Source organism: Anolis carolinensis, chromosome 3 (assembly GCF_035594765.1).
Source record: "Anolis carolinensis isolate JA03-04 chromosome 3, rAnoCar3.1.pri, whole genome shotgun sequence".
Classification (NCBI taxonomy): domain Eukaryota; kingdom Metazoa; phylum Chordata; class Lepidosauria; order Squamata; family Dactyloidae; genus Anolis; species Anolis carolinensis.
The window spans coordinates 126,556,395-126,578,962 of NC_085843.1; the positions used below are offsets into that span (position 1 = coordinate 126,556,395).

The following is a 22,568-nucleotide window of genomic DNA, read 5'->3' on the forward strand; positions in this document are numbered from 1 at the left end:
TAGTATGGTTAGTGGATACTGCCTAAAATTAGACTGTGGAGACATGATATTCCTCTGTGGGTTTATTGAGGAAAGAGTTGGCTATAAAATAATAATTTACAACATACAAATAGCTTTATAATTGAATATAGAGATAATATTCCATACAGCATAATTGTTTCAATCCAGTTTTGTCATGGGGCACATCTAGCTGACATTGACACAAGCTAGGTTTTTGAGAACTGATTGGGTAATGCTTCTGGGGCTCTCATTAATAAAGGTTAGGTGTCAATTGGGTTGACTGCAGAAAATTGTGACACAGTAAAAATATATAAATTGTAGGATTACACTGCCAGGTATTTACTAGAATATCATTACCTTTATTCATGGTTTATAATGCATTCCTTTTCTTACCAGCATCTCCATATACCTCTTCTACTCCTAACGTTAATTGTGTGAGAAATGCGGATTCAAGAGGCTCTCTCATAAGTACAGACTCTGGAAACAGTCTTCCAGAAAGACACAGTGAAAAAAGCAATTTCCTTGACAAGGTATGGGTACATAATTTCGTGCCTGTAATGGAAGCAGCCTGTATAGTCCTACTGTTACAGATAATTGTGTTATACCAAATGAAAGCATGATCAGTCTGTTTCTCCTACTGTCTTTCTCTTTTACCAGACTAAATAAAATATTTTTTGATGTTATAGGAGATGGCTAACTTGAAAAAAGGTTTAATTTGGTAGTGAAAATGCCATTCTTTCAGTCTATAATATAAAATCTCTTTTGTGTGTATTCATTTGTGCATATTAATTTACTTGGGGTACATTTGTGAATTCAAACTATATAAATACCCCCTGTACAATAAACTTATTTTTAGAATGTAGCAGTATGTCTTTTATTCTATTATGGACACTGTACTCTTTTAATAGTCTAATATAATAGCATAAATATAGTAAAAAAAATCTGTCTATGGTTTTGCTTAATATTCGGCATTTTTCTTTTTACTTTTCTTTGGTATTCAGTTACTTTAGTTTTAGTGTGGCGTATTTTTAGGATTTAGAGATTGGACTTTCTGCCAGTTACAACATGGTTTAATGTTTTCTCCTTGACTCTAACATGCTGCCATGTGGGCAGAGGGAGAAACTCCTCAGAAGGCATTCTGCTTATGTACTGTGTACTAATGGAGGAGGAGAGGAAGAACACTACCAGTCATCAAAGAAAAAACGTGTTACAGTGGATTTCTCACTCCTGACAATACCATCTCTACCAGAGAGAGTTGACCATGCTGTTGCGTTTCCTCCATTTCAAGAAGTATCTGTTCTTTGTGGCTTGTTTGGTTAAGTTTCTGAGTGCAGTGTTTACTGATAGTTTGGGTAAATCATTGAACCAGCTTGTACCAGATAAATAACTTAGGGCTTTCTTGACATGTCATGCTTGAAAGGTAAAGAAACATAACTTCTATCAGTGGTCTGCTAAATGGCAAAACTATCATTTAACTTTCCCCCTTCCTGGTAATGGCTTGATTTGCAGTGTGGACACAGTGTGGAGATTTCAAACTTTTTCAATTTTTTATAAAATAGTTGTCTCATTTTGATTGCATGCTTGATAATTGTGTTGATGTTTTTTTCTATTTAATATATTTTCAATATAGTACTTTAACACTTCTGATGACTGAAAGTCTTTTAACCTTAGATGCTAATGAATTTCAGGTGAGGATTTCTAATAAGTTTAGGGTGATAGTTTTTAAGGCTTTCTTGCAGCACCAAATATGAAACAAGTATTTACAACACAGAAATGGACTCCCTGAGTTGATCTCAACTGGGTTGGAACAGTTTGCTGCAAATGTTATCTTTGTCGTAAGTACGAGGGTTATCCAGAAAGTAGATTACGTTTTGGAATTAAAAATGAACAAAGTATAGGAGAAAACATTTGAGATCTCGCTTCTTTTGCAAGGAAATCTCAAGGGAGAATCAAAACATTGCGGCTTCCCTTCCCTTCCTGCCTTCCCTTCCCTTCTGGAAAGCAGCTTGGAGGAAAGCGGCATAGGCTCCCGAGGAGAAGCAGCCAGGATCGGCCAGGGCTTGCAAGCGCTTGCAAGCCCTGGCCGATCCTGGGTGCTTCTCCTCGGAAGCCTACGCCGCTCTCCTCCAGGCCGCTTTCTGGAGCTTGCTCAGCAGCCAGGCCAAGCAGGCCTTCTTAGGTAAGCCCACACCTTTTCCTTGAGCCGGTAGGAAGGGAAGGGAAGCCACAATGTTTTGATTCTCTCTTGAGATCTTGCAAAAGAAGCAAGAGCGGGGTTCTTCCTTGCTTGCTTTTGCTCCTCTCTTCCTGGTGCATTTATTGTTCAGCCTGGCTCTGTTTCAGCATTGCAATAGTGTGGGGATTTTGCTGTTTCATGGGGACGCCCGGCCCCACGCAGCAGATCGCACACTGTCGAGGACCCAAGCGGCAGAATTTGGTGGGGAAGGAGTTTCCAAGCTCATTCATCGCTATGATAAGTGCCTAGATTTGAATGCCGACTATGTTGGGAAGTGGTATTTGGGTGAGGCTTTCAACTGCATATGGTAAATGTTTTCTCCTATACTTTGTTCATTTTTAATTCCAAAAAGTAATCTACTTTCTGGATAGCGCTCATAAAAGGAAAGTACGAAGAGGCACACTATTCATTGAAGGAAAGTTTTGTGAAAAGTTTTTAAAACTTGACGTCAGCATTTACAAAATTTGAACATAAGCATTGTTTTCAAATTTCTTTTGACTTTTGTGTGAAAGCATTTTTCCATTTTGAGATAAGATTACACTGAAAGGCATATCATGTGTGCACATCAAATAGTCGTATTGAAGCTCCTTTGGTTTCCTTTACTTGGCACTTGTGGTGAGGCATTCTTTGTGTTGCCTCTTCCTATTGTTTCAATTTGCATTGTTATACTTTATTCTGTGCTCATAGACATCTGTAATTCTGTACTGGCTTGAGCTGCTTGTGTGTGAGAGTCTTACTTTTGTTGTTGTAGAATGAAACTTGAAACTCATAATTCTGCGTGGATTGGTTCTTAAAAATATAAATCACAGTCATAACTGTTGTATTCTGCTTGTGGGCTTCCCATAAACAACAGTATCAACAAAATGCTGGATATAAAATGCCTCTTTAGGGATGCATGGGGAATATATGGCTTGTCAGATGTTGTTGATCCCGGTTGCCGTTAGCCCAAAGTAATATTGCCAAATGAATATAGAGAGCATTACATCTATCGATAAAGCACAGATATCTATATGAAAATGATACAAGAAAAAAACTTGTATCGATAGAAAAAAACTTAAATATATATTGCACAAACATACACAACCTGAAGAAGGATCCCCCAAAACAAGGCATTGTACCCAGGATTACTTGTTGTTGTATGTTGTATAGTTGTGTTTGTAGATACACCATATTCTTGGACTGTTTTCCTTTTGGGATTTATGTATGTTTTGCTTTATGTGTTACATAATAAGATAGTACCCAGTTGGGACTGTAAAGAAAATACTCAGTAATACAAACATACTGTCTTATGAATATACACATTTAAATCTGTAAGAAAACATATATATGTTTTTTTCTATCTATAGCATTACATATATACCATTCCTGTTCCAGATCATGGATATGGGAAAGTATGGCCAACAGATCAAATCTTGCCTAACTCCATCCCTTTCAACTTTCCCATGTTCCCTCTGAGATTTGGAGGGTGGGATGACTGTGAAGCAAAACTAAATACAATGAATGGGGCAGCCTGTGTGCAAAGCAGACCTTGCAGTATTAAGGGTTTTAAAAAATAAACATTTGATATATTAATTGTTAGTGAGATCAATACATTAATTTGAAATTAATGCCTGTTGGTTAAAAAAATCATTCATTTTTAAAACGTAGGTGGCTGTGTTGTGGTCCATGGATTGAATGCATGGTCTACTCACTTTTCTAAATTAGTGTTATATATGGAGAATTTAAAGCCATGGGGAAAATGGAATTAATCAGAAAAACTGAAAAATGCAGTATTTTCCAGATTAATGTATATAGAATGATTGCAGCCTAATGGGTGAAGTGACCCTTAAAAGGATGTGCACCTCAATCTTACCATGCAATATTTTTATTTACAAAAGGATAAAATAAAACAGTGGAATCTGTGGAAAAAGGTGCATTTGATGTGAATTAAGTGTTGAGTGTCAAAAGTGTTAGTGTCTTCATGTTGAGAAATTGGCATTTGTGCCATATGGGTTACACAAGCCTCTTAGCCAAGCGTATTCTTGTCTTGTTTTTCAGAACCAACAAACCGGCCCTACAGGAAGCTCTGTAGTTCGGTGTGACAAACTTGATCAAAATGAAATCAGGAGTCTATTAATGTGTTTTCTTTATATCTTAAAAAGCATGTCAGAGGGTAAGCAATACAAATCTTGGTCATTACAAATCCCTGTTTCTGTAATGAATGTAATGCCCCATATAATCTAACAGTATAACTTGTTAGATGTGTTACTTATTTTATAGTATTCAGAAACTTTTAATAATTAAAGCTGTTGTGATGCCTGTACACTTCATGAAAAATGAATCAAAATTTTGTGCCAGGGTAACAGATTATGTCAACTTTATGTACGTTAAACAAACTTGGTTAGTTGTTTTTTTTTTTGGTTTTTTTTTGCAATAATATCTAAAATTCGACATCGTCAATTAAGTTATAAATTGGAATGTGTCTAATGCTGCAAATAATCCTGAATGAAGTTTTGTCCCAGCTCATTATTAAATGAAGTACAAATTTCATCAGTTGAATTTGAGTTAACCTACTGTTACTTAGGAAAGCACTTGGCTCTAGACAATGCCATAAATATTTATTTCAAAGGCTGCTTGTTGTTAAACATAATTTCATGAGAGATTTTGGAATTTTATTGAAGGCTTTTTTTTACTTTGCAGATGCTTTGTTTACATATTGGAATAAGGCCTCAACATCAGAACTGATGGATTTTTTTACAATTGCGGAGTAAGTTCATTTAGCTATTTTAAGACCTTGCACAATTGTCCCATTTCAAGTGAAACAGAAATCATAGGTTATAAAGCTTGGACGAATGTCATAACATTTTCAGTTTAGAAACATACAGTCCTAGTGATGGAGAAACCAGCTAACTGCATTGTTGTTCCTTTGAGCCATTTGTGGCTTATGCCAGCCCTAAGGCCAACTTATTACAGGGTTTTCCTGGTGAAATTTCTTCAGAGACAGATGCTGTCTTCCTCTGTGGCTGAGAGAGTATGAATTGTCACCTGGTGGCCTTCCATAACTGAGCGGAAATTCAAACCTTGGCCTCCTGGAGTCCTGACCCACCATTCAAACCACTACATCATGTGAGCTAGGTTATCTTGTCTTAGCCGCCTTGTGAGGATTAAAAATACTTTATAACTCTTCTAATAACAAATAAAGAAGTTGCCCCAGCAACTCTAGGATTTGTCACATCCTGCCTTTACTTTGCATAGGAGTAGAGATTAGCAGACATATCCTTTCTGGTAAAGAATAGAACCTGCAAAATGGAACTATAGTGTAAAGATATGTAGGAAGTTATACTTTGTCAGGGAGTGTAAAAGTCGAGTTAGTCAAATTATTTATTTGATTATATTTTACCTTGATTTGAGGCAGCATTTTAAATTGCATGGTTATAGTAATGAAGTCTTCCAAACTACAGTAACTACTTACTTACTCACTTCTTTACAGAGTGTGCTTGCATCAGTTTCAATACATGGGAAAACGATACATAGCCAGGTACTGTGTACAACCTAATTGTCTGATTTTATTGCATATTCTTGTCAGTTAAAAACATAGATTTAATAGCATAAGTATGCCTATGTAAAGGTAAGTGAGTAAATAGATTTAGTAATCTTTGACATATGTTATTTGTTATTGTTGTTGTTCTGACTTTGGAAACTTACCCCAAGTTGTTTCACTATTTCTCCATAGAGTGGTGTGATGATTGTTATAAATTATGTGGTATCAAGCTATGAAAGGCCACCATAATTATTATTACCTATAAATGCTTTCTATTACACTGAGAACTCTGCTTCCATTGAACAAAGAATGCTTATGCTGTGCATATGATTCTCCCATTTCATCCAGTTTAGTTTCAAGACCACCTTGTAGTAGTTATTTACCCAGGGTGTCAAAACAAGCTTCTACACATAAATATTACTTATTAGCCATTATATTATATCAGATATAAGGAATAAACTGACTCAGGACCGATTTCAGATACACCTGCCAAAGAAAATGCTCTATATATTAGCCTTTGTCACTTCTTCCCAAATAGTTTGGGGGGAAAGAAATGAAGAACAACATTCTGTCTTATGAATCAACTTTTATGTATATTCAGAATCCAACTTAAAATGACTGAAACACCTACAGTAGAGTCTTACTTATCCAAGCTAAACGGGCTGGCAGAAGCTTGGATAAGCGAATATCTTGGATAATAAGGATGGATTAAGGAAAACACTATTAAACATCAAATTAGGTTATTATTTTACAAATTAAGCACCAAAACATCATGTTACACAACAAATTTGACAGAAAAAGCAGTTCAATACACAGTAATGTTATGTTGTAATTACTGTATTTATGAATTTAGCACCAAAATATCACGATATATTGAAAACATTGACTACAAAAATGGCTTGGATAATCCAGAGGCTTGGTTAAGCGAGACTTGGATTAGTGAGATTCTACTGTATATTGCTTTTTATTTCCAGTATTTTGGAAATAAATAGAAAATAGCTATAGAAACCTTGATTTTCTTTCAGTGATAAATGTATTGCATTTGCCTTTAATTTGTTCAGTCAGTCAGAATGTAGATGTGGACTTCTCTGTCCAAAAATTTTAAAATAAAAAAAATGTGGACTATGGCCTAAGTTCATTGGGAAGACAATCAGTGGTCGAATTACTTTTGTCACCAGGATTGGGAAGTAAACTCCCCACTGCAGGCCCTCATATACAGTACTTCAAAACTTGCTCCAAATGCTTGGGGAAATACTTGGAGTTATTGTAGTTTTCTATTAATACTGTAAGATGAAATGGGGTGGGAATATGAAGAAAGTCCCATTATGTTGGCACTGCTACATCAGTGCCATGTTGGGTGTCAACCATTAAATCCATTCTAGCCTAACATTTTCCTAGGCTGACTTCCATTGTTTGAACCCTCAACTGAAGTACATGTTAAAACTGATGTTTATAACTATTAGAGCTTAACTTTAACATGACGGTAATGCTTGTGGTGATATTTCTCAGGGCGACTGCCAAAGTGATTTTGAATTTACTACTGCATGTTTGTAATCAGATTTACTGTATGTGAGTCGTAATTTTTAAAAGTATGATGATTTATTTGCATTGAACTATAATTCTCATGTCTTATATTTGATATGGTTACAGAAGTAGAAAGATTTGTAAGAGGAAGAAATTTATTAAATTCTTGTTATTTCACTGATTGTGTTGCATGTGAAAATACTGAAATGAAAACATTTGCACTCTATTGTTTATTGGATTGTTGGAGAGATTCACAAAAATATTAACTTTCCACATTGAGATGCACCCAAGGAATGTGTTAGCAAGAAAGTGCATGCAATCTTTACACACCCTTTGGTTGAGGAAACAGGGATGTGTGTAATTCTGGTATTGGTTTTCATTTCTTGTCAGCTCTGGTGGTGGTACACACTGGGAGGTTAGTCTGTACTGATTGCTAACACAAATCACTTTTCTATTTCCTTCACTTGATTGCTGGCAAGTTTAACAAAGTATATGGCTCTACTCCCTTCCTGTCTTGGTAAGATGGTATCTCGCATTATTCTGTTCTTAACTGCATGTCTACTTACTAAAGATCCCCTGACCCTTCTTCAACATATCACAAGAACATGTAACACACAAGCTCTTCTTAGTTCCAGCTGAGTCATAATGTTCATACCTGTAGTGCATCTATTGCTCTGAATTAAATACTTCTAGAGCAACTGTGTGCTACTGCTTCCAAGCTTTTTATAAGCTTTTGAGGTTAGATTTTAACTTGCTGTGATGCTTGTGGAATGTGGCCTATTGTGTTCTAGGTAACACAAAGCAACCCAAGGACCATTGTAAAGTAATTGGCCTTGTTAGTGAAGTCCTTCAGACTTTCACTATGTTTGGCTATCTCCAGTGCCTTCAGCTATTTGTAGAAACCAATCTGGCAAGTAAATGATACAGGTCACATATGTTACCTATTGTGGGCCATAGATGATTTCCTTAGCTAACTGGGTGAGTAACTTCATCAGCATTGCTAACTGAAACAGGCAATAGGCTGCATTCTGTTTTCACTGTCTAGAACAGTGTTTTGCTTCAGCTGCTTTACTAATCCCCCTCCTCTCTTGCTGCATTGCAACATGTCTAACTTTTGCTTCTGTCCCATTTCACTCATCTTGCAGGAACCAGGAGGGGTTGGGACCCATAGTTCATGATCGAAAATCTCAGACATTGCCTGTTTCCCGTAACAGAACAGGGATGATGCATGCCAGATTACAGCAGCTGAGCAGCCTGGATAACTCTCTCACATTTAGCCACAGTAAGTTCCATGACATCCATAACAGCTGAAATCTCATCTAGTACCACAACACCAGAGGCAGGCCGAAACCCACACCAGAGCATGTCATGGACTTTATTTTTCTAGGTCAAGCAACCTTATGCGCACACTGCCAAACTGCAGTAAGAAGAAATGACGCAATGTGGACCATGATCAACTACAGCATTTTAATACATTACAATGGGATTACGCTATGGTAGCATCTGTCAGACTTCAAAATGGCACTTTTACATTCTGTAATGCTCATCCTGATTCGTTGGTATTGTTTTTTAGCTGTCATTAGGAAACTAATTCATGGAAGTTTTAAAATGTTGAAATTTGCCTGGTTGATCATGTGACCATATTTTGGCATAAAGTCAAAGAGAAAACATTTAGAGCCATATAAAAGTAGAATAAAAAATGTAAAGTCCATGATTTTGTTTGGATGTGAAGAAACACACATTAATAAAGTGACTTTTTCTGTGTTTTCAGTGTGAGAAAAATATCAAGTTTACTTGGAATTTCTGTAGACAATGGTAAGACAATGAGGTTGAAGTCAGCTTCTGTTGCAATTGCTTCAAATGCATATAGTAATTTAACACCAATTCCAGAAATATTTACACTGCATCACTGATATTTCTTGACGAACTGTCAAGTTTCTGAAGTAGCACATATCACAAATTGCTGAAATATGCAAGTCATAACTAATGTCAATGATATTACTACAAATCTGCACCACCATATGGTAAAGCATAGTTTAGAATAATGTCAGTTTAGCATATTTGTATTTAGCATACAGTTATTGCCTAATGGTTTACCAAGTAAAACACTTCTTCTTCAAAACCTTACTGGAGTGTGGAAGGGGTTTCAGATGGCATACTTTTCATTTCAGCTCCAAAGCTTTCTTTGTCTGCTTCCATAGAAACTAAAGAGTCCATTAGTTCCTATTGAAGAAGAGAAATTTGGCTTCAGAGGTAAAATTGAGGAATGGGGTCACTTCCTTGGGGTCATCACCAGGAGGATGCGCTTGAGCACATTAACAGAGAAGACTTAGTGTTTGCATGCCTTGCGTCAGTTCAGGTTCTTCTAATTCAGACATTTAAAACTGAAAGAGCTCTTTCAGCTCAATAACGCCTTAATCAAATGAATAATAAAATACCCTTTCATTCCTATATAAACTTTCTGCCATTTCAAAAACAAACATGACAACAGTTTTCTTCTGTCTGCTAGGTATTTTTTTTTCATAATCAATATTCCTTTGCCATTTTGCACACTTTCTAGTTATAGTTTGCTCTGTTGCATTGATTATCTCCTTGACTATTGCTTTATTTATTTTTAAAATCAACACGAAGAAAATAGTGTGTATTAAGTGTGCTCATTGTAAAAAAAAATAGAGGATGTATTACTTGACATTTTCTTAACCAAAATGTTTTCTCCAAGAGAAAGATATAATTTCATATTGACATATTCATATTTGGAAATATTCTTAGGGTGACTTAATGACATGCACTCAGGGAAATATAAGATTTAAGATATGTGGAGTTTGTTTCCAAAAGGTACCAAATCCAACTATACAAATTTTACAGAAATTGAAAAAAGTGTGCTATGGATATGCATTCTTGCGCTATAAAATACAATTTTCCAAGCCCTTTACCAAAATGATTTGATACATTTTGATAGTTTTGGTCCTCAAATAATATTCTATTCCTAGTCAACAATGTGCTGCCACCTAGAAACTCATTTTTCAAATTGGAGGGATTTGATACCTTTTAGAAACATACACTACATATGTAGAAACTAATCCATACTCTATTGTTCATATTTCTAGAAATAGAAACTTGGTTAACAGCATTAGAACAAAAGCCCTTAAAATTATTCTTATACTCCCATACCTCAAATGCAAATATAACCCTCATAGGAAAGCCATCTGCTCCATTACTGCCTTCTGTGACCTTCCCTCTTTTTTTTCTGTGACTGGACATTCACATACTCTGTGTGCAGAGATGTGGTGATTTCTTTTCCCTTAAAGTCAAGATCTGGGGATCCAGAGTACAGTATCCCTCTTTATCCCACATTTTTTCCACCTTTGGAATTCCGGACTAAAATAAAGCACTGAATCAGGCCTGTAGTTTGTTTTAGAAGAGAGTCAATGCTCTTAGAACCTTCCAAAAGAAGCATTTCTTGTGTTTTTGGTCAGTTTTTTGTGGGTGGGTGGCAGACAAAACTGGGTGGAGGTCACATGTGGCCATTGGAGCAACTCAGAAGTTATCTGCTGTCCTTTTGTTTGAGTCTCTGCTCTGGATTAATTCCTTTCATTCAGTTGGAAGCACAGAGGCTAGTTACCTCTGAAGGTGGGTAATTCTTCATTTTACACTCTTAACAAAATATAGATCTTTTAAGAATAAAGTATGAGTGCAATTTTTATTCACTTCATCTGTTCAGAGTTTTGGAAATGCTAGCCTCGGTCAACTGAGTGTGTGCATTAATATTCATTAGAAAGGTAAGCTAATCTCAAGTGGGTCTAAACCACAATTTGGGGTGCAAATAGAATATTGTACCATACATGGTATGTCATTATTTTCTTTAGGTACTTTTAATCTTTTGGAAAATAAGTAGTCATTATGTAATAGAACTTACATGCAAATGGTATACATATAATCTATTTTAATAGTTTTTTAAAGGTCTGTTTTCAGTTATAACACTTCTGAAAAACTGTATTTGGGTTATCATTTTTAGTGATAATAGGATGTAGTTCTGTGAAACCATATACAACATTCAGAGTAAATGTTGCTCGACATTTCCATAGGTTATGGCCATTCCGAAGCAGATGTCCTTCACCAATCTTTACTTGAAGCCAATATTGCCACCGAAGTTTGCCTTACCATTCTGGACACCTTATCTTTATTTACAATGGCATTTAAGGTATATTTTTAAATGTATGTAGCTAAATATTCGTATCAGATTTATTTGTATACATATAACAAAAATACAATTGTTGCCTGGAAATCCATCATGTCTAGTAATGTCAGGTTGAGAAAGGTTGTCCTAACACATTGGAGTTCATTCTACAACTTTGTCATTTTAGTTTGTTATACTTGTACATATGTCTTTTCTTTATACCAACACAAATATATATATTTCTGTCATTCTTCAAATGCCTAGTTTTTAGAGATTAATAAAAAGTGATTTATTTAAATGAGAGGGTATTGATTCACTGCAAAGACAACAGTAAATGAATCATTCTAGCCTTAACTAGAAATAGTTTGAGAACCTCCAAGATATGTAATACACTTTTCTGCACAACTACATTCTTTTTGTTTTCTCAGTACCAAGAGAGAATAAGATTTTAGTTGTCCTAAATTTTACCCTCTTTAAACTCATTTTATGTGAATATTTTTGTTAGGGCTGTCCAGTTTTAGTCTTCGGTTTATTTTACTCAGTATTCAGTTTATAGTAACGTCTTTTTTCCATATGTGTTGGAAACCACCCTGAGTCCATTCAGGAAGATAGGGTGGTCTACACATCATGATGATGATGATGATGATTGCATTTGCAAGGCGATATGCCCCTCAGCCCAAATAAAATAAGCCAGACATAGTTTGGGGTAACAAAGACCACAACATAATTTTATTAGTTACAGCTGAAATGGGGTTAGCAGCCACATGTGGGTCCTGGATCTCAGCCTTGACCAACCTGCCTGCTGAGTCGATAACACTATGAAGGAGAGGGCAATGCAACTTTTTCCAGTTGCCTGAACCAGACCAGTAATGATGACCAATAAGAGGGGGTTCTATACAGGCAGCTGTCCAACACTGCTCTGGGCTCCCTGCATAGCCACCCGCTGACACAAGGTTGGAAGAACCTGTCCCAGGCGATAGTGGGAGGCTACAAGAGCGAAACCAGATCCATGGTCCATGCCAGCTGCCCCCAAGTTGTGACTAACAGTACGATACAAGTAAGATACAGCACAAATGGATGATAAAGAACAAAGGGTGGGCACAGGCGGGTAGAGTTCAAAGGCAGCTGAGCTGGAGGGAGCAGCTGGACCTGCATAGATACCTGGAAGGCAGACCCTGAGATCTTCCCTCAAATCTGATCCCTCTCAGTCAACCAGATTGAAACTCCAAGTGGGCACACAGTGCGCAGAGGCCACTGAAAGGGATGGGGAGCTGAGCTGGGAGGACAAAATGGCAGGTAGAGGGTGGTGCCTGGGCTGCAGCTGCCTGGCCTGGTAAGTTGATCAAGGAATTATCCAGTGGAACACGTGTTTTGCATGCAAGAGCTGAGGGTGCTAAATTCAGTATATGGCATCTTTATTTTAACGATCCAACTTTTCGCTATATCATTTTATCTCAATTATATAATTAAGGGGGTTAGTTTTTTAAAAAGGAAAAAGGTGGGTGGAGGGAAAAAGACAAAATGGAAAAAAAATTGAGAGAGAGAGAGAGGAAAAACCCAAAGATAGGAAACAAGGAGATGGCAGAAATATTTTATTATTATTATTATTATTTTATTTTATTTTATTTTTGTACCCCGCCTCCTTCTTTCCAGGGGGACTCGGGGGCGGCTTACATGGGGCTAAAGCCCAGGCATATACAAAACAAACATAGAACGACATCACATAGCAAAAAAAACCCAGATGCAAATGAAAATTTAAAATAACATAAAATAAAATCACAAACAATAGTAAAACACAAGTTAAAACACAGCAATAAAATCATAATAGTGAACTGGGCAAAAGTGTGCTAAGTGAGTTTTGTAAACATGAGGAAGTTAAAAGTGCTATAGAATCATGGGAGAACACCTTGAAATGGGGGTGAACCCTGTGGCTATATCAAAGAGATGAACAAGAGATTCACTTAACCATCCTGGTTCATCGCTTTGTGTAAGGAAAATAACATTTGCACATCCCCTCAAATTACCCAGAATGTATGTAATGAGCAGTGAAGACGTTATTGAAGAATGTGACAAGGCATTCCTATTCCAAAAAGTTTCTGAACACTTTCCTTCTGTAGAGGCCCATGTGTAGGGGAGACAACATTGTGAAAGGCACTCCGGCTGCTTGAAAGTCCTATGCTACAAACAAATCACTCCCATTCATCCCTATTCATTCCATTGCAGTACATACTTCTTTCTTCTTTTCCATTAATCTTAATTGCTAATGTTTCTTTTGTGAATCTGTTCAAAGTACCAGAATGTTCTTTTTCTCCTACGCTAACTAAAAGCAAAACCATGTGATTCATTTTCTCCCACTCTAACACTTCTTCTTCAATGAGCCTGCCTGTTTGATTTAGTGTGATGGTTTTCTGACAATTTAATTCATTGAAGTGTATCTTAAACAAACTGTTAATTGAATAATGTAATGAGTAAGGTGAAATTTGCAGAAAAACCTACTAGATCAATAACTTCAGCAAATCATCTAGCGAATTCCAGTAATTGGGATTCAGCCTGTTCTTGGTGAATTACATTCTTCCTGAGGCTGCAAGTTTAGAGTTAGTGTATGTACATTATAAACAATATTATACAACATTTAACAATATTGTTAAAACATCCAAAAGATCAACATTAAAATTGAACTAAATCAACTTTAAAAACAGTTAAAGCATTTACTTAAATAATTCAAGGCAGTTTAACAGTATTGTATTTATTTTATTTTGTAAGCCACTGTGAAACCTGTTTGGGGGAAGCAGTAATTGTATAAATAAAGTTAACATGAATATAATATTAAAAGCAATTGGATGGTCTTTGAAATTTAGGGGCAATTTAGTTCCAGACCAACACAGACCATTCACATAACAATTATACTTATCTCAGATATTTGTTCTTAAATAAATATAAACCTGTTTAGAGGATATAAACCTTAATAATTTACTTCATTAACTATTATTTACTAGGAAAGTATTGCCATTTGGCAGTATTGCCTTTGGCTAGGTTGTTCTATTTACCGATAGCTTGTGTCAAAACATTTTATAATCATGTTTGTAATATAGCAATGATCCTTCTGAACTTGAGTGTAATTTATTCTGCAGTGATAATCAATTTATATGTATATATTTATCTCAATTTTAAGAATCAGCTCCTAGCGGACCATGGGCATAATCCTCTGATGAAAAAAGTATTCGATGTGTACCTTTGCTTTCTGCAAAAAAATCAGTCAGAAACAGCATTAAAACATGTCTTCAGTGCTTTAAGATCATTCATTTTTAAGGTGAGTCCCTTGAAATTCTTATTTCCTTCAATGTGAGAATGAACCAAGTATACATCAGGCCACTGGCTTATTTAGTCCAGCATTCTGTTCACACAGAAGTCAACCAGGTACCTCTGGGAAGCCCATAAGCTGGACATGAATTCAGGAGCACCTTTGTGCTCATGTTCCCCAAATGTAAATGCTGGTTTGGGAGATGATTGAGAACTGTCTTGATTAGTGGCCTACGATAGCCTTACACACTATGAATTTATTCATAGTAGTGAATTCCATAATTCTGTTCTGTGTTTCTTTTTATCTGTTCAGAATATCCCATCATTTTGAGAGAGGAAAGAAATGCATCTTCTTATGTACCTTTCTCACAGCATTTTATAACCTCTTATACGTCTTTTCTTATTCACCTTTTTATATACAGTAAACTTTCCTAGGCTTACAACTTCTTTTCATGGGAAAATTGTCATGGCCCCTTGATCATTTTAGTGTTTTCCAAGCAGTGTGCTGCTGTTTCTTGGTGACAATGGTTCTTGTTCTTTGATTTATGCTCAGATGTAAAGAGTTAGATAAGTACTATCTTTTCTCCCCAGGTAGCAGATATCAGGCTTTAGTTACAGGGTAGTACTGAAACTGCGTAAGTTTCAGGGATTGTGTTCAAATCACACAAATGATTCCTGCTTGAGTTTGATGGAGCACTTTTTCTATATCTGAGAGACTCAGTGGATGTAGAAAAAGGATACAGAAAATCAAATTCTTTTGAATTAAAAAAAATATTTTTACTTTGTTTGTTTTACGTAATCATATTATCCTACCTTTCAATAGAAAGTGTTAATACAGTGAATATTTTTGTGTGTTTTACAGTTCCCTTCTACATTTTATGAAGGAAGAGCTGACATGTGTTCTGCACTCTGCTATGAAATTTTGAAATGCTGCAATTCCAAATTGAGTTCAATTCGAACAGAAGCTTCACAGCTCCTTTATTTCTTGATGCGAAATAATTTTGATTACACAGGAAAGAGATCGTTTGTAAGAACACACCTTCAGGTCAGTACATTTTATTTTTTAACTTGTTTTGTGGATTTTAGAAGAGAAAATGAATCTTTCTGAACATATTAGCTGTCAAAAAGCTTTTTATGACATAGAATTTAAAAGTTCATGTTTAATTTTAATGTATATTGAATTGAAGTCTTGATGTAATCTTCACCTAAATTTGTGTTTTCTGTTCTTTACAAGGTTATTATCTCTGTGAGTCAGTTGATTGCAGATGTTGTTGGAATTGGAGGAACCAGGTTTCAGCAGTCTCTGTCCATCATAAACAATTGTGCCAACAGCGACAGGCTTACTAAGGTTTGTAGTAGCACTTTATTTGATAAACAAGATAGAGCGATCTGATGCCTGGAGTTAATACGAAGGCTCAATAGCCGCCATTCTTTCTGGATAAATTATCACAAAATTATAGTTCTATACAAGTAAGGATAAAAATGTACCAAACTAGGAAGAGAAATGCCAAAGGTTTCTGGAAAGGAATTCTGATAATAAGAGTTGACATTTTCAGACCAGGTATCTAAGGGTGGTTATTCTCAGAGCTTGGTTAAAGGAGCAACCAGCACCCTTTTATTTTGTTTCCCATTCGGTATAATTATCTCTCCCTTCTGTATATCTCTTTGCCCTGTGCAACTGTGAGAGCTGCCCTCTTCCTGCACTTCAACACTTACTACTGTCTGACTGCATCTGAGTAAAAAGGGGTTTTTTGATTTCTTGTTCAGGCACTACCCTGTTTCCCCGAAAATAAGACAGGGTCTTATATTAATTTTTGCTCCCAAAGATGCACTAGGTCTTATTTTCAGGGGATGTCTTATTTTTCCATGAAGAAGAGCTCACATTTATTGTTGAACAACAAAATGAACATTTATTATATACTGTAAAGTAGTTGTCATCACAAACCAGCATAACCAAACAAACTATGAATCCTATCAAGAATTTCTTGTTACTACCATTATTTACATGTACAACAATCTATGGTACCTCTTGCAATTTAGGTTTCACAAGGTTTCCACGCTGATTTCTCTCTATTCTAGTTTCAATGTAGTCATGAATGATGAATAATATAATATACTACAATAATAATATGATAATATAATAATAATATAATGATATAAAATATATTAATGAGATAATATAATATAGGATATAATAATAACAACAGAAAATGATAATAATATGGTATTAATAGGATAATATAATGATGGGATATAATAACAGAATAGCATAATAATATAATAATAATAGGATAATATAATAGAATAATAGAATGGAATAGAATGATATAAAATATATTAATAGGATAATATAAAATGGAATATAATAATAATAACAGAATATGCTAATAATAATAAAATAATAATATGATAATATAATAGAATAATAGTATAGAATATAATGATATAAAATATATTAATAGGGTAATATAAAATGGAATTTAATAATAACAGAATAATAATATAATAATATGAAAATATAATAGAATAATAATAGAATAATGATATAATAATAATAGAAAAATATAATATAATGATTTAAAATATATTAATAGGATAATATAATAATGGGATATAATAATAGTAACAGAATATGATGATAATAATATGGCAACAGAATAATAGTATAAAATAATCAGTTTCATGGCATAGGATAGGAAGATGAGAGGAGAATCCCAATGCGTCCTGTACCTTTAAGGAGCAAAAGCAGCAGGACGAAAGCCCTCTTCCTTCCCTCCCTCCCACCCTCCCTTGCCCTGGCTCCAGGAGCCAATCAGAAGCCTCTGGGAAGCAAGGCAGCATGGCCAGGAGGGAGATGGAAGGAAGGAAGAAACGGCAGCGCAGCAGCAGCCATGGAAGGTTCTTCAAGCCTCGGCTGGGGGACAGGCAAGGCAAGGCAAGGCAGGGAGGGAGGGAGGCACAGAAAGCAAGCACTTTCCCTCCCTCCCTCCGGTGTATGAATGAGTGCTGCTTCTGCCCTGCAGCCATGCTTCCCAATGGAACTCTGCTGCAGCCTCAGTTGCTAGGTCTTACTTTCAGGGGAGGCCTTATATTTGGCAATCCCCCCAAACCCCTGCTAGGTCTTATTCTTTGGGGAGGTCTTATTTTCGGGGAAACACGGTAGTAGTTTGAATCAGAATAATAGTTAACCACAATTCCTCTTTTGCAATTCTTGCTTATTCTTGGAAGAAGATTTGAGCATCAGAATTTTCACTTCCTGTATACAATTTAGTTTTTCACTATTTTTTGTGTCTTGTGAGGTAATCCTATGGATCATTGTGTTTTTCCACACTTCAGCACACTACATTCCCTCCTGATGTAAAGGATTTGACCAAACGCATCCGTACGGTCCTAATGGCTACAGCACAAATGAAGGAGCATGAGAATGACCCAGAAATGCTTGTAGATCTTCAGTACAGTTTAGCAAAGTCTTATGCCAGTACACCTGAACTCAGAAAGACGTGGTTGGATAGCATGGCAAGAATTCATGTTAAAAATGGAGATCTTTCAGAGGTAAACAATGCAAAAAAAATCTCTGTTCATAAATCCCTTGCTGCAGTTATAGAAACTGTTCAAAATTTCAGTAATTAATTTCAAGACAGAAAATGCTAATAGTAAATGTCACTATGTATGCGTGTGTCTTCTAGTTGTTTGTCAACTTATGATGACCCCATGAATTTTGTGGGGTTTTCTTAGGAAAGGAAGACTCAGATGTGCTTTGCCAGTTCCTTCCTCTGAAATGTTCTGACTTCAGCAGCTGGTATTCATGGGTGATTTCCCATCCAAGTACATGGCTGAACCTGCTTAGCTTTCAAGATCAGATGAAATCTAGTATCTTTAGGATATTTGCAATCTCACTGTATCCAGGTAGAAATTATGGAAAGGAAGGTATTCTTTGCCATGGCCAGTTTCCTTTGGCCATTTTTTCAACTTGTTAATTATATTCTGGGAATATAATGATGTTTTTAATGTGGGAGTGAATTTTTTTATTTAGAATATCCTTCCTGCTCAGATATCTTCTAGCACTAAGCTGAAACTGCCTTATCATAGGTATTGAAAAATTAATTCCTATGTTGCATATGTTCCTATGTGCTTTTCTGCTCCACGCCTTTTTTATTCTTCCTCTTCCTTGCCTTTACTGTCCTTGGACCCATTTGCCCATGGTGCTGTGTAATCTATCTGAATTAATTGAAGTTGCAATGTTCTTGCTGAAGGTACGACATCATGGAGCTCAGCTAAATTATGTATCATGCATCACATGGGTCATAGCCAATGGAATTGTGTGGTGTGATGTAGACAAATGAGAGATTTGAATATTGTGCATTGAAGAAGAGGCAGCAGTTAGAGAGTTGCTGAGTGGCTACACCTTCTAGATTTCACTCTACCTATTTGCAGAATGAAGCTGTGTCACAATAAAAAGTCTATGGTAATATTGTCTTTGTTCATATTTTAGGCCGCTATGTGTTATGTCCATGTAACAGCTCTAGTGGCAGAGTATCTTCTTCGAAAAGGTATACATCTCACTATTACTCCTATGTTATTTCCAGAAATCATAGTTATAAAGCCACCCTTTATTTCACCAGTTATTAAGATGTATTCTGAAATGAGATGGAAATATTTGCCCATTTAGAATAAGGAAAGAAAAGCATAATCTTTAGTCTTATTTGACTTTAATGTATTATTCATTGCAAAATATGACTATGTGACACCATCAGGAAGGCTGTTCAGTACTGTTGTTTTGGCTCTGAGATTTAAGCGTGTTGTATGTCTTGAATCACATTTATATGTGAAATATGTGCCACAACTGTAGATCAGACTAACAAGCAACAGCAAACATAGCATATTTTATTTACTTTTATTTACTGAATGTATACCCCATCTTTCTCCTGAGCTTCAGCGAAACAGGAAGAATGTCAAAACATTTGAATACATGTTACCTCATGATATGGCAGCTGTTTTTCCAAAAGCTTGTTCTATATTGTACTACTGTAATAGTTATCAGACTTTGTTAACCCCATGAGAGATTTTCTCTACCTAGTTATTAGATTTCCTAAGACTGACCTGTGCATTTTTCTCTTGTTTAATAGGAATGTTTAAACAAGGTTGTATAAGCTTCAGAGTAATTACTCCAAATATAGATGAGGAGGCTTCAATGATGGAAGATGTGGGAATGCAGGACGTTCACTTTAATGAAGTATGTACATCTAGCTTAAACTTCAATTCCTGAATTTTGTATTACAAACTTGTTTTCTGTTTATTTTAAAACATTGTCTCATGGATCTACAAAACATCTTTTTGTAGATATTGAAGTACAAATATCGGCTGGAGATGCCAACTGAGTAGGGAAAAGATTTAGGCAAACATATTATATAACTACTTATGTGCCACTATCCACTGCAAGATGAAAATCTAATTATTAACTGATTTGATAGAAAGCAACATTATTGCTGGGGAAGAGAAAGCTCTTGTATTAACATTGAGGTTTCCTGTTATTTCTCATTGTTTATTCAAACGGACAGTCTATGGTTCATAGGGATGGAGGGGGTAGGTTAAAATGGTATAAGGTTTAAAAAGAAACAAGGAAGAATTTTAGCTCACAAATGAACAAATTTCTTAGCATTTTAAAAAGGAGGGTAAAAAAGAAAAGTGAAAGAAGAGTTTTTGGTGCTTTAATGGGAAAGGGGGACTTAAGCATGCATGGAGCTGTTTCCCTCTCTCCAAACTAAAAACAAGAGGAGGAGGGGAGGAGATGGAAAAAAATGGTTGGAATTTTTCATCTTTATTCTGGCACAGTGTTTTATTTCACTGACATTTCTTGCACATTCTTTTCCATTTGTATTTCTGACTCAAAGGGTTTATCTTGTTGTAATAATCATCTGAACTCTGGACCCTGTTAAAAGTTATACATAAGCCCTGGATATAAAGAGGGCAAGACCAAGTGCGGTTATAAATAGATAAAAAATGCACTTTTGTCCTTGCGAGGGATCTTTTAAACTGATACATATAACAACTATGATTCTGTTACATGTTTCTAAATAAGTGAAGTACTAATAAGGTTGTACTGCCCATTATTTCTGTTATTTAAAATTTAGTGAAAAAATCACAGAATTCTTTAATTTTGTTAATTAGCCTTGATACGTATCCTAAAACTGCTAACCACCTATGTTAAAATATTTACATTTGGTACTGTTTTGTGTGCATGCACACACACACTCACTACATCATATATGTGAACATATTCCGCTATTTTTAAAAAGCATTTGTACTTTCTGCTGACTGGTTTAATACAGATGATGATGATGATAATGATGATGATGATGATGATGATTATTATTATATATTTATACCCTGCTTTATCTCCGCAAAGGGGACTCAAAGCAGCTTGATATAAAAGCATTGTATCCAATTTAAAATATACAAACATTAAAAAAGAATTAAACACAAATAGCATTTTAAAAATTCAGTTAAAATCCATCAAAACATATTCAAAATTTAAAACCATAGCACCCCCGACTAGATATTAAACACCTTCATCTTTAAATGCCTGCCTGAATAAAAAGATTTTAGCCTGCTGCCAGAAGGACAGCCGGGGGGGGGGGGGCATTCTGGCTTCCCTGGGAAGGAGTTCCAGAGTCAAGGGGCAGCCACCAAGAGGGAAGGCCTGCTCTCTCGTTCCCACCAACTGAGCTTGAAGTGGAGGTGGGACTGAGAGAGGGGCCTCTCCTGAAGATCTCAGGGCCCAGGCAAGGGGATACGGTCAGCCAAATAGCCTGGATCTGAACCTAGAGCTTTAAAGTTCATAACCAGCACTTTTAATTGTGCCCATAAATAAACTGGCAGTCAGTGGAGCTGCTGCAAATGGGAGGGGGGTTACCTGCTCCCTGTAGCCAGCCCCAGTTAGGAACAGTTAGCAATATTAGTATATCCCAATGTACTGTTTGAGGAATTAATCCTTTTTCATTCTAAAAAAAATGGTTTGTTTAAAGCTCTACTCCAGTTAAAATATACCATCTTAGTCTATTTTTCTTTCTTTCTATAACTAGGATGTACTTATGGAATTGCTCGAACAATGTGCAGATGGACTGTGGAAGGCTGAACGTTATGAACTGATTGCTGACATCTATAAAATTATCATTCCTATTTATGAAAAACGGAGAGATTTTGAGGTATTTACTATCAGTCTTAAAACTGTAATTATTTGGCTTAATAGGGAGTCAGTTTTGTGTTACATTAAACTGTGTAACTGTTATGATTGAGCCTCATGGCTCTGTTACTGACAGACGTGGGCGTAAGACTCCTCGAGAGTCAGATACTCTCGAGGAGCGAGAGAGAAAAAGACTGCGAGACATATTTGCAGCACCATCTGACGAGGAGTCTTTCGAAGGGTTTACGGAGAGAATGGAGGAGGGGCTGGTTAGCTCAGAGGAGGATGAGATGGATTGGACTCGGGTAAGGGAGGAAGTGGGTGCCACTGGCCATGATGGGACAGAAGATGAATGGGGACCTTCAGGATTAGACCCATGGTTTAGCTGGAGGGATGGGACGGGATCCACAGCTGGAGATGCTGTTGGGCGTAGTCAGAGGTGTTCCAGCTCTGACGAGGAAAGTGATGAGGAAACGCCCGGGTTAAGGAGGACAGCTGACAGTGATGAAGATTTGTAACTGGCATAAAATGGGGCTTGAGAGCAATTGCAAATTGCGTTGGGCAAGGTAATCTGGGCAAACGCTTGGGATCCGTGTGTGTGTGGGACGCTTCCCTGAAGACTTGTGTG

At 36.2% G+C, this 22,568-nt stretch overlaps 1 protein-coding gene across 16 annotated transcripts in view; it reads left to right on the forward strand.

The window, feature by feature from the left end:
- Nucleotides 1–22,568, forward strand: part of dock9 (dedicator of cytokinesis 9) — a 144,460-nt gene that overhangs the window by 105,679 nt on the left and 16,213 nt on the right. For 9 of the 16 annotated variants that reach the window (XR_010004366.1, XM_062975483.1, XM_062975486.1 and 6 more), the window contains 13 exons: nt 397–530; nt 4,274–4,388; nt 4,916–4,982; nt 5,706–5,753; nt 8,426–8,562; nt 11,366–11,481; nt 14,630–14,767; nt 15,620–15,802; nt 15,992–16,105; nt 18,094–18,309; nt 19,250–19,307; nt 19,884–19,990; nt 21,840–21,962. Coding sequence is in view for 15 of the 16 variants with exons in the window: in XM_062975483.1 (XP_062831553.1) it covers nt 397–530; nt 4,274–4,388; nt 4,916–4,982; nt 5,706–5,753; nt 8,426–8,562; nt 11,366–11,481; nt 14,630–14,767; nt 15,620–15,802; nt 15,992–16,105; nt 18,094–18,309; nt 19,250–19,307; nt 19,884–19,990; nt 21,840–21,962 (1,556 nt within the window). In the remaining variant the exon portion in view is untranslated. Of the gene's footprint in view, nt 1–396; nt 531–4,273; nt 4,389–4,915; nt 4,983–5,705; nt 5,754–8,425; nt 8,563–9,051; nt 9,096–11,365; nt 11,482–14,629; nt 14,768–15,619; nt 15,803–15,991; nt 16,106–18,093; nt 18,310–19,249; nt 19,308–19,883; nt 19,991–21,839; nt 21,963–22,568 lie in introns of all 16 variants that reach the window. The other 7 variants (XM_062975490.1, XM_062975489.1, XM_062975491.1 and 4 more) reach the window with 2 other exon arrangements.